Consider the following 14,101-nt stretch of genomic DNA (forward strand, 5'->3'; position numbering starts at 1 on the left):
CACATTATCCTGACACCAGGCTGACCAGTCCTAACACTAACCTCTTAATGCTGAGCGCCAAGTGAGGCAGCTGTTAGTACCATTTTTGTAAGTCTTTGTTATGACTCTGCCGGGGATCAAACTCACGACCTCCCGCATCTGAGGCGGACGCTCTAACCACTAGTCACCAGTGCGGTCCATGGTCTGTATTGTTTTGCAGTTGGATCTGACAAACACGACAAATATATTCCATAAAAACGAATCCAGATTGATAATGATGGGGGAAAATCTGATTCTAGAAATTGTCATTAAGATATAGGGAGATTTTCATATATGATGTAAATTAACAAGGCCTCATATTCAGTTTACATCTGATTATGACTTGTAGCTGCCTTATTATATTTGGTTTACATTTGATTATGACTTGTAACCTTTCCATATTTTGTTTACATCTGATTATGACTTGTAGCTGCCTCATTATATTTGGTTTACATTTGATTATGACTTGCAACCTCATTATATTTAGTTTACATTTTATTATCACTTTTAACCTCATCTTTATGAATTTGGAGAAGTTCAAGAACTTCAGTAATATGAAAAATCGTATTTGCTAAGTTAGTTTTATATTGTGTCCATAATTTAATGAAGAAAATCTTGTGCATAATTGCAAAAATTGGACTGGAAATTATTCAAAATTATTTTGTGAAAGTATAACACAAAAAAGTTCTATTCTTTTTATGAGCTGTTGCAAATTAGACTTGTACAATAAATTGAAAGGAAAACAACAAGATGGTAAGAAGACAATAATTAATGTCCATATATTTTAACAAATTATGATTTGTAATTGCTGGCATTTTTTAATGCTTTCAGTTTGATGCAAGTATTTCAAATACATAACCCAATGATGTTACATTTGGAGTATTATACTACTTAACAAGTCTAGGCTTTCCAGGTGACAGAAAGACATGGACCAAATTGTTACTTTGTCTTAGCAATTAAAAGCTAAAATGTCACTTGCCTACCAAAATGGAAGTCAAACAAGAGTGGTCTTCCCTTAGAGGGTCTGATGCCAAATCACTTCAGTCACTCATGCCTAGACATACTCAAGTGACCTCAGAAATAGCTTTCATTTGGTGCTCTTTCTCAGGTTTGAGCAAAGCTTTAGAGTTTTCTCATCACTGGAAAGTATACTCCACCTATTGTTTGACTGAATTTTACTCTGTACTTATTATACACAAATATTTTGTATCCCAATTGATGATTTCATCATACCTTAAGCAGTATCATGCCATCTTAATTCTTGTCAAATGGTCAATAATGCTTATACTACATTCAAGTATTTTACGATATATTTCAAGTTGGTTTTCATTTGTTCTTAGTCATTAAATCATTTCTTTAATTCTCTGTAGCATTCATTAGATTTCTTGAATTAGATTTATTTATATCCATCATTCATTACATTTCTTTATTTCTCTCCATCTTTCATTTCTTTGTTTCTGTCCATCTTTCATTAAATATTCTTTTTTCTATCCATCATTCCTTACATTTCTCTGTAGCATTCATTACATTTCTTTGGTTCTTTCTAGCATTCATTACATTTCTTTAATCCTCTGTGGCATTCTTTATTTCAGAAAGTGGTTTCCAATGCAGTTTTGAAGCATAGTTGCTTTACAGCAACATGACAAAACATTATAAAATTAAAATACATGTATATTGTATTTCAATATATTTGTCAACCATTTCCTTATGAGATTTTCTTGTCGTTATTAGCTGCAATAATATGTTTATATGAGAGTGATATGAAAAATGTGGAGCACCATAGATAAATTTTGTTAATGTTTTGCAGATGAGACCCCGTCAAACTGCCAGAAATTCATACTTGAGGGTGGGATGCAACATTTTATAGCATGTGTAGAGGTAAGTAAAAATCTTGTAGGCCCACCTGTCATTAGCTTCATGACATTGCATTCATTTCAACCATGGCCAATCAAATTTATCTGTGCTCTGACAGCTTACAGAAATCATCAACACTATTGTCCATGTAGCTATGATTCCTAGACATACAAAATCACTACAGTAAAAATCAGTTATTGTGACATGAGACAAATTTAGATTGTTTCTTTATCACTCAAAAATCTTGTGTTAGGCATGCTCTGCATTTTTTTTTCATTTAACAAGCTAGTATAGACTGTTAGCTGATACTTGTAATGTCATTATTTGTGATAATTAAGACTTTAAATTTGGCATCCGTTGTTGTTATAATGAGGGGGACAGCTATCACTGCTCAGTAGATCCATCAATTCATGGCAAGCTTCAGTGTCATGTATGGCCTCAGCTATCACATAGATTTAGGCAGTAATCTTCTGTGTACCTTTTCACCTGAAGCTGCATGCGGCAAGATTTCCAGGTTTTTAAAAATATACAAGTGATAAGAGAATATTACTTTTGTTTTGTATTTTTGCCTAATGGCTTGTGATTATGGTGTAGTGTTAAGTAGTTCGTTATGTACTAAAGTGCCAACTTTAGTGATAAATAGCAGATTTGCCTAGCTAATCAGAGTGGTCTTTTATGTGATCTTGTATTCCATACGTCAGTTGTCCTGATAGTTATTATGGTACTTTTAACACATTGACTATATGATGCTGGGAAAATTTGAGCATGATGCCTTTGCCAAAGATGCACAGATGCAGCTTATTTGGGTATTGAAACTTTGACCCTTTGAATCTGACACATTTGTATATTTTACAGTAGATAATAGATTTTTATGTTTATTTTTTGGTAGAAATTTCCAGAAAAAGAGGAACTACTGAGGAACATGATGGGATTAATGGTAAATTATCTTGCTCTACTCGTTACAGCTTCCCTGTCACCACCGTCACCTGCCACTGATTTTGTTACCCTGTCCACACCACCACCAATATTTCTATTTAACAATATTATTATCACTATCTCTGTGACTACTGTTGGTCTTACCCTGTCCACACCACCACCAATATTTCTTTTCAATAATATTATTACCACTATCTCTGTGACTGCTGCTGTTTCTACCCTGTCCATACCACTTCCAATATTTCTATTTAATACTATCACTACCACCATCTTGGTGACTGCTGCTGTTTTTACCCTGTCTATACCTCCACCAATATTTCTATTCATTGTACAGTAGGATTTTGTTTCAGTAACGCACTTTCCTCTTGGATCATGCTTATAATAGTGTTTACTCTTGTTTTCTTGCAATTTCCACTTTGCACCTTGCAAAAACTTATGCATATTTTTTAAAAACATTTTCTTTAGTTTGCACCACATGACAACTATTGTGGCGAGGTGCCATAAAACACTACATGCATGGATACATGCAAAGAGACAGACAGACATACATAACTACATACATACATACATTGCTACATACATACATACATACATATAGACATACATACAGACATACATGCATACATACATACATTCATACATACATACATACATACATACATACATACACATACATACATACACACATACATACATACACATGAACATACATATGTACACATGTACATACATACATACACATACAAACATACATACACATGCACATACATACATACATACATGCACATACATACACACACATACATACATACACACATACATACATATATACATTGCTACATACATACATATAGACATACAGACATGCATACATACATACACACACATACATACATACACACACATACACACATACATACACATGCACATACGTACATACATACACATACAAACATACACATGCACATACATACATACATGCATACATACAGACAGACATACATACATACATACATACATTGCTACATACATACATACATACATATAGACATACAGGCATACATGCATACATACATACATTCATACATACATACATACACACACACATACATAAATACACACACATGCATAAATACATACACACATACATACATACACATGCACATACATACACGTACATACATACATACACATACAAACATACATACAGACGCACATACATACATGCACATGCACACACACATACATACATACATACATACATACATGCATACATACATACATACATTGCTATATACATACATACATATAGACATACAGACATGCATACATACATACATTCATACATACATGCATATATGCACACACACATACATAAATACATACACATACATACACACATACATACATACACATGCACATACATACATACACATGTACATACATACATATATACATACATATATACACATACAAATATACATACACATCCAGATACATACATGCACGCACATACATACACACACACATACATACATACATGCACATACACACACACACATACATACATACATATATACATACACACACACATACATACATACATACATACATACACACACACACATACATGCATACATACATACATACATACACACACATGTTGGGGTTGTGGATTAGCATTAATTTAGAGCCTTGCTATTTAGTACTGTGACCACCACCACCACCTCTACTACTACTTCTGGCACTTACATTGCCCAAACCGCCACCATTATTTATTTTTAGTACTGTTAACACCATCACTTATACCACTGCTGTTGCGACCACTGTCCACATCACAATCAATATCCACTAGCACTACTACCACTGCTGTTACATTTGTCCACACAACAACAAATATTTCTATTCAGTCCTACCACCATGACCACCTCTGCCACTGATGTTGCTACCACTATTGTCCACGCTACCACCAATATTTCTACTGTGACCACTGTTACGTGTTTAGTGCCTTTCAAACAGTAACAAGAAAAGAGTGAAGACAGTAAGCTTTGTAAAATTTAACAAATATTTTATTTCTCTGGAAAAACAAGGTAAAAATGAGAAAAAGAACTTATCGAATCAAATCCAAAAATAATCCAAGAATTAGAAAATAGAAGTCCTAGTAAAAAAAAAGTCCTGTTGAATCTGAGTTCGAATCCCGATGAAATCCAAAATGGAAGGTGATGACACATGCTGTGGTCAGCGTCCTACTGATGTGTCAACAGTTCTTTGTTGAATCACAGAAAATAATATTCCAGTGTATGAATTCTGTGTAAATTTTGATAACTGTCCTTGTCCATGAATTAATTTAGAGCACAAGTATTTCTGGGGAAAAATAATCTCTTGGAATCCAAATAATTTGAAGAAAACAAAATAATTAGCCCAAAAACTGGTCACAACGTAAAACATTTCAACTTCTCAAGTGTTAAGGCAAGTAATGACTATTATTTCTCAAAACATAAATAATAAATTTAGCTACAGCGCAAAACAGAAGCCTGGATGTGGGTCAATCCTCTGGAAAAACCAGAGTTTGTAAGAATTGCTACATGTTAATTATCATGTACTCCAAGTATGGCCTAGATTTCTCTTTATGAATCTTACTCTGAGAAAGAAATAAAACAATAAAATAAAAACAAGTTGTTTACTTCAACTCTTACTTGTTTTGAATCAAGGTCGGGAACTAGGTCAGCATTAGATACAAAGTTTCTATTATTAGTTGTTTACAAAAAACAGTCAAACAGAACTGAACTGAATTTCTAGACAATGTCAAATCCAGTAAATAAAGTTACATTACTTTTCTCTTGGATCATGCTTATAATAGTGTTTGCTCTTGTTTTCTTGCAATTTCCACTTTGTACCTTACAAAAACTTCTGCATATTTTTTAAAAACTTTTTCTTTAGTTTGCACCATATGACCACTATTGTGGTGAGGTGCCACAAAACACTACATGCATGCATGAATGCATCCATACATACATACATACATGCATACATACATACATACATACAATAGCATGTAATGAAAAAAATAAAAAAATTAAAACTAACAAACATTTAAGTTAAATATAAATTAAATCAAATATACATAACACCACCATCACCATCTCTGCCACTTCTCATTCTGAATCATGATCCTCTTTTCTTTCCCTTCTGTTGTAATTACAATTAAACAACTGCTAGCACAATAACTGTAATTTTTGCCTAATCTCCAATCAGTGTTTAAATGCTGATTTTAGATTGTCTAATCTCCAATCATGTCCCATGCTGATTTTAGATTGCCTAATCTCCAATCAGTGTTTAAATGCTGATTTTAGATTGTCTAATCTCCAATCATGTCCCATGCTGATTTTAGATTGCCTAATCTCCAATCATGTCCCATGCTGATTTTAGATTGCCTAATCTCCAATCAGTGTTTAAATGCTGATTTTAGATTGTTTGATTTTAAAATTTAGTTGCATTTGTTTTTCTCCTTACACTATTTTTCGTGCATTCAGGTCTAAAATATTTATATATGTGCTTTGCATATTCAGGGAAACATAGCGGAAGTTAAAGAACTCCGAGTCCATCTGATGGATCCCAAGTACATGTCTGTGATATAGTAAGTACATTTTTAACCATCAGCAGTTTATACTTGTGTGGTTTCTTTCAGGTTTGTAACATGTTTAAGGATCTCTAAAATATAGATGTCGAATTTTCGTGAAATGCAAATATAGTTTCTTGAAGCATCAATTACTTAACAAGAATTGTTAGTTATAGTAATAAAACACATGATTTTGCATGGCTTCCAATAAAGAATAATTATAAATACATGCTTGGAAATGTAAAGAAGACTGAAGAAAAATGAGTGAAGTTGTGGATTAAGAGAATCTATGTTGAGGTTTTCACTGAGACAAGGAAATTCCAGTCGCAGGGTTACATTTTTTTTGTCTCCCCACAAGGCTCTGCTGAGGACAAATTATTTAAACCTGTGACTAGGATTTCATTGTTTTGATTCAAACACCTACATAAGATTATTTCTCTCATCCAATTTTTTCACTCTTTTAAATATGACCATCATGTTGGTGTGTAAATAATGTGTAATTTATTGGACACTTTGTTGGTGTGTACATCATGTGTAATTTATTGGATACTGTGTTGGTCTGTACATCATGTGTAATTTATTGGAAACTATGTTGGTCAGTACATAATGAGTTAATTTATTGGACACTTTGTTGATGTGTACATGTGTAATTTGTTGGATAATGTGTTGGTCTGTGCATCATGTTTAAATTATTGGAAACTATGTTGGTCTGTACATCATGTGTAATTTATTGGAAACTATGTTGGTCTGTACATCATGTGTAATTTATTGGATACTATGTTGGCCTGTATATCATGTGTAATTTATTGGATACTGTGTTGGTCTGTACATCATGTTTAAATTATTGGAAACTATGTTGGTCGGTACATCATGTGTCATTTATTGGAAACTATGTTGGTCTGTACATGATATGTAATTTACTGGAAACTATGTTGGTGTGTACATCATGTATAATTTATTGGAAACTGTTGGTGTGTACATCATGTGTAATTTATTGGATGCTATGTTGGTCTGTACATCATGTGTAATTTATTGGATACTGTGTTGGTCTGTACATCATGTGTAAATTATTGGAAACTATGTTGGTGTGTACATCATGTGTAAATTATTGGAAACTATGTTAGTCTGTACATCATGTGTAATTTATTGGATACTGTGTTGGTCTGTACATCATGTGTAATTTATTGGATACTGTGTTGGTCTGTACATCTTGTGTAATTTATTGGAAACTATGTTGGTGTGTAAATTATTGGAAACTGGTGGTGTGTACATCATGTGTAAATTATTAGAAACTATATTGGTCTGTACATCATGTGTAATTTATTGGATACTGTGTTGGTCTGTACATCATGTGTAATTTATTGGATACTGTGTTGGTCTGTACATCATGTGTAATTTATTGGAAACTATGTTGGTGTGTACATCATGTGTAATATATTGGATGCTGTGTTGGTGTGTACATCATGTGTAATTTATTGGAAAGTATGTTGGTCGGTACATCATGTGTAATTATTGGCAACTAAGTTGGTGTGTACATCATGTGTAAATTATTGGATGCTGTGTTGGTGTGTACATCATATGTAATTTATTGGAAACTATGTTGGTGTGTACATCATGTGTAATTTATTGGAAACTGTTGGTGTGTACATCATGTGTAATTTATTGGATACTGTGTTGGTGTGTACATCATGTGTAAATTTTTGGATACAATGTTGGTCTGTACATCATGTGTTATTTATTGGATACTATGTTGGTCTGTACATCATGTGTAATTTATTGGATACTGTGTTGGTCTGTACATCATGTGTAATTTATTGGATAGTATGTTGGCCTGTACATCATGTGTAATTTATTGGATACTGTGTTGGTCTGTACATCATGTGCAATTTATTGGAAACTATGTTGGTCTGTACATCACATGTAATTTATTGGATAGTATGTTGGTCTGTACATCATGTGTAATTTATTGGATAGTATGTTGGTCTGTACATCATGTGTAATTTATTGGAAACTATGTTGGTCTGTACATCATGTGTAATTTATTGGATAGTATGTTCGTCTGTACATCATGTGTAAATAAATTATTGGATAGTATGTTGGTCTGTACATCATGTGTAATTTATTGGATATTATGTTGGTCTGTACATCATGTGTAATTTATTGGATCCTAAATTGGTGTTCATCCATCCATCCACCATTCACACTTTCTAGTTATCACTTCCCTGCCTATTTTGTAAAGATAACTTCCTACATTTGAAATCTTTAATAAATTATTTTTTCTCTAACATACATTTTGACATGATGGGGGACTATATTTTATTTTGTCTTACAGTGCATTTCTCAGCTCCACTAAAGATGGCATAGAAGTTAGCTATAACTCAGCTGGTGTCCTGTCTCACATAGCCTCTGATAGTCCAGAGACTTGGACCGTAGAATCTCCCACACGTAACGAAGTGCTCAGAGGTATTGTCCAAGCTATCGAAAGGTGGCCTCTGTCCAGCAAACGTAATATCAACTACAGGTAAATTACTTTTGGTGACTTTTATTATCTACTACAGATAAATTACTTTTGATGAAATTTAGTAACAGTTGCAGGTAAATTGCTTTTTTGACATGTGGTATCAGCTACAGGTAAATTACCTTTAGTGACAGTATCAGATACAGGTTAATTACTCTTTGACATTCAGTATCAAATGCAGGTAAATTACTCTTTGTGACATTCAGTTTTGTTGGTATATTTATTGGCAATATGCATACAGTATAAAGCTGGAATAAATATTTTGCCTGTTTAATTCTTGTTAACGTAGCACAAAATCACTGTGCATTGAATTTGGTGATTTATAGCAATGTAGGTTTTGATTTGTATTCACATATTCTTTTTAACCACTCTTTTCCAAAGGAATTGTGTAATGATAAGTTCACTGTGAAAAAATTTAGAATGAAAATATCAGGGTCTGTTTTATAATCACAAATTTAGGGGGAACACTTCTCCCTTTGTTTTAAAAAGGGAGAGTTTTTTTTATAACATGGAGGGGATTTAACAAAGTAATTGAAAATTAGGCATGCAAACATTACTTTTGATTTTTGTACATTTGGTAAATTTCATGTGTTGTGTGACTCCATCATGCATCCTATAATAAATCCTGCAATATGTCACTTTTGTCTCCAAATACAGACCATGAAAAATGTTCAAGTTGAATACCCTCCACATACAGTTGGTATGATTTCATGACATACTCCTGATAAAATTAATTTAATCTCTTTTGTTGCAGGTCCTTTGAGCCCATTTTAAAACTTGCCAGATGTTATCATACACCTGCCGTTCAGCACTGGGCTGTGTGGGCGCTGTGCAACCTCACCCAAGTCTATCGTATGTATAGCAGCACCACCAGTGGTGCTTAATGCAGACATTTTACTTCTTGATATAGATGCAAGGAAGTAGCTCAGACATTAAAAAATGTTTCAGAATTGGCAGATTACACAAACCTGGATATTGTCAGTACTAGTTGCATATTAAAATTCATAAACTTGTATGAGTCATCATATTATTAGATAACTCACTTTTCCAACCATTTCTTATTAAATAATACACTGTATGAAATGCAGGATGGCTTTTGCTTTCTTGAAACTCTCTTTGCTGCACTGGATATCTGAATACTGGAGTATCATTTTCTTCATTTTGCTCAGTTTTCATGGTTTTGTAAGAAAAAGATATTTAGTGGGTATTTAAATGTGGTTTTGCCAGTCAAAGTTTTTATATTAGTAGGTATTGAAATTCTTGGTTCAACCTCTTCAGTTACCCAAAATAAAGAATCCAAAAGAATACAATGATGCCAATGCAAATGTAGTATGTTTAAATCCATACTGCCACTTGTCTGAGCACAATTTAAAGTCTTGACAAGTTCAATACGTACACTATATTTTTTTGTCCAAGTGACATCAGTGGAAGTCAAACACAGTCAACAACACTAAAATAACACTATCAAATGAAACATTTGTCAAGATCAGTCATATACAACGGTTTTTGTTTGATTCATCAACATCAAAGGAAGCTGACACAGTCAACATTTCTAGGCAGATCTGTTATTAAAGTACATCTGTATGATTCTTATTTAAACTACTGTCCATAAAGTTGCACCATCAATACTTTTAAACAATCATGATGTTAAAACAGTGGTTTAAGTCTGGTAAAGTTCATCTTAGGCCCTCTTGGTGCCTGGATTTCCTAACTCGTCAGAAGCTGTGATCATGGTACATAATCTTCCTTACCAGGCAGCAAATAATCCATTAGAATCCTTGCTTCATTCACCATCCTGGAAAAGAAAGCGAAGAGAGTGTAACAGTTACATTGAGGAAGTCAGCAGCGATATGAGTTGTACAGTTAGTGAGACCACTGTACGGAGTATTTGGAACCAATACATAAAGTTAAAAGCAAAATGGGCAAGAATTTTCTAATGTACTTAAGTCACACCAGGGCAGCCCTTTGCTAGGAAGCTTGCTTGAGACAGAGGTAAAGGATTGGATCAAGAAAGTTAGAATTAATGGGGGCAATGATAAATATAAGGATTGTATGGGTTTGACAGAGTCTGTGATCGCCCTGCATGCTTGCAGCAAGCTGACATTTTACAGTGGACACATCAGCATTGCCAAGCACTGGGCGAGGTCACATACTTGACCATATAGGATTTGTTAAGCGAGGGGTAAAAAAGGCATTTAAAGAGCTGCTCTGTGACTTTGATGAGAACAAGTTCTCAGAGGATGTTGAAACTGTAGTGAAACAGCACAATATTCCAGACAAATTGGGATTAGACCAGGTGCCAACTTGTACCAGGTGGTGAGTAGAAAATGCAAGTCTGTATATGTAAACAAGTGCCAGTTTTTGCACTAGATGACAAGAGACAGATTATAATTTTACCCGCAATAACAAAATCCAGTACCTTCCTGGCCCCACGTCTCATTTATGCATGAAAGAGTGGCAGACATCTGCCTAAGGGTGTAGTTTTCCTCGAGTTAAGTGATGCAAACAAACTAACACAGAAGTAATTCATTATGTGGATAATGCCATAATTCCATATTTGAATAAAACACGTGATTGGCTGCCCCTTGCTCAATGCAATCAGCAGGCAATGCCAACACTTGCTATGTTTAGAGCCCATAAATTGCCAACAAAATTGAAAGACGGGGTATCACTCCATTTTTTGTGCCTGCTCATGTACAGACAAATTCAACCACTTGACAATAAGTACTTATTATTCTTTCTTTCATTTTCAATATTATTAGTGTTGGATACCTTGTGCTTTTTCTCATTCCTCACTATCCTTGCTTATCTGACATATTGATTTAAGACATCGAGTGGAAATTTCAATTACCAGATGCCATATACCTTATTGATATGTGTGCATTGAGTGGAAATTTCAATTACCTGATGCCAGATACCTTATTGATATGTGTGCATTGAAACAATATAAAATGCTTAATAAGTCTTTTTCCAAAGGATACAAATAAAACAAACATGTATAATAGTTGATATTTTATTACCAGATTACAGTATTGATATTGATTTATCATATACTACTAGTATTGTTAAATTGTTAATCTCCAAAGAGTAAAAACAGTAAGAAAATGGGGAGTGGGGTTGCCCAACCTCATAATTGGCTAATTTTTCATTGGGTGTTTAAATTCATGGTTCAGAGCAAAAATGAAAACCACAAAAATTAGTCCCTCTTGAAAATTTCTGATACTAAAGTACCCTAATGTAACCTCATGTTGTTCATTAGCTGTTCAAGTTTCAATAAAAAAAAAAATAAACAAATAATGATGTTTTCTTACTGCAGAAAGGCTCAAAAATGGCTGCAGAACATTGCTGGGAAGATTTTGTCATGTGTATGTAATTTAAAAATTTAATCGTATCAGAAAGTTCCAGATTTGAACAATCTGCAAGATTTTGTTACGTGGTCAGGGTTTGAAATATGTGAGCATTCACATAATCAATCTACCATGTTCCTCCTGTGTACTGTGCATAGTAAACGATGACTGTGTACCTTAACATTAAATAATGATTTATTGGAAGAACCTTCCTGTTAATCCAGATTTCTTTTCCATCTGCACATTTTAGGCTTTAGGTGGCACTCTACAGTTTCACATTTTGCATAGAGTTATTATTCAGAAACCATTTTCTATGTGTATTCACCAACCATGTGCTCATATTTTTTTATCAAGGTAATCTAAATCATTAAGGCATTTGTTTTAACCAATGAAATCGATTCTTTTATGTTTCTTTGGCAAAGAAAAGTGTTTTAGTAAGCCAGTGTATGGTGCATTCAGTTTAGTCAGTCTAAAGTCATCCATAATAATCTTTGCTCTGTATTTTCCAGAGTCTTTTTGTATGCCCTATGGGTACCTTAGAGTCAACTGTCTTGTCCCAGAATTAAAAAATATAGGTCATTAGAAAAATAGATTGGCCTGAAATGAACACTGCATGCATGATTTACGTATTGTATCATATCCTAATCTCATCAGATCATCTCATGAAACATACTTTGAGAAAATTCGCGTGGGACAACCTGACGATGGCAAAGAAAGTAAAGATTGCAATTCAACAAGATTTTGCTGTCAAGTGGTTGCAAAATTATATTCTGCAGAACTTTTATTTTTCTTTTCAGCTGATAAATACTACCCAATTTTGGAGTCTGAGAAGGGAATTGAGCTCCTTAATCAAGTGTTCACTAACCCATGTACCCTCCCAGCCATCAAAATACTGGCCAGCAACATCTTGGACATGTACAGAAAGTACAAGGATGGTACTGAGCAGGTTATGGAGGATGTTGTCATGGCATCAGAATCGGAAGACGATGAGCACTTATAAAGACGCAATTATTTTTCTCTTAGTAATATGTGCTTACTAACCTGACTTGTTGAAAACAGTTCCAGTGATGATTAATCTTTTCTGTCTTCTAATTTGTTTATACACGGTTCATTTGTGAATATGAATACATGTTAGTAATAGTGAGACCTTTCATACAGCTTTGTTATTACTATCAAACAGAAATCCATTTGATTTTTATTTGCCAGCCACAAAGTAGACTGTTATTATGCTATGATGTTGTCTCTCCACCATAGTCTGTGTCTCTGCTAACTTCCTTGAGCACAATAACTTGAACAAACTCATGTACAGTTGCCAAAATTTTGTTGAGTGAAAAAGAATCTTATCACATTTGCAGAAGGTCACACTGACTGAAAGAAGAAAAAATGATTTATGTATAATAACTCGTCGTTTTCCATCTCTGCTTTTACCAGACTTTGTGAATGGTTTGCATATGAGGTAAGGAGAACCCTACAAGAGTAGAAGGTCATGTCACTTTGACTGAAAGTAGTAAAATAGTTTCTGTATAATAACTTAAGTTCACTATCACCTACATTTATCATGATTTGTGTGTGTTTGCACTTGAAGTAAGGAAGAACCCTGTTGATTTAGTGTCAAAGACCAGAGTTGCTGACTAAGAAAAGTGGTTTCTGCAAAAATATTTCTTTATCTACACTACTAAAAATGGGGCAAGATTATAACGAGCCAATCACTGTACTCTTGTTGCTGAAATAACAGGAAACATTGATGTATCTGGGCTGTATTGAAATTCATTGATGCATTGAGGCTGCATTGAAACTCTTCAATGCATC

At 33.9% G+C, this 14,101-nt stretch overlaps 1 protein-coding gene across 1 annotated transcript in view; it reads left to right on the plus strand.

Moving 5' to 3' along the window:
- Positions 1 to 13,579, plus strand: part of LOC149780428 (protein zer-1 homolog) — a 48,739-nt gene extending 35,160 nt beyond the window's left edge. Inside the window, exons 12-17 of the mRNA XM_089937354.1 lie at positions 1,826 to 1,896; positions 2,762 to 2,809; positions 6,378 to 6,445; positions 8,760 to 8,948; positions 9,700 to 9,797; positions 13,090 to 13,579. Coding sequence (XP_089793480.1) covers positions 1,826 to 1,896; positions 2,762 to 2,809; positions 6,378 to 6,445; positions 8,760 to 8,948; positions 9,700 to 9,797; positions 13,090 to 13,292 — 677 coding nt within the window. The 3' untranslated portion in view covers positions 13,293 to 13,579. The remainder of the gene's footprint in view (positions 1 to 1,825; positions 1,897 to 2,761; positions 2,810 to 6,377; positions 6,446 to 8,759; positions 8,949 to 9,699; positions 9,798 to 13,089) is intronic.
- Positions 13,580 to 14,101: the final 522 nt, after the last annotated feature.

Source organism: Sinohyriopsis cumingii, chromosome 16, assembly GCF_028554795.1.
Source record: "Sinohyriopsis cumingii isolate HCF-2022 chromosome 16, ASM2855479v2, whole genome shotgun sequence".
Classification (NCBI taxonomy): domain Eukaryota; kingdom Metazoa; phylum Mollusca; class Bivalvia; order Unionida; family Unionidae; genus Sinohyriopsis; species Sinohyriopsis cumingii.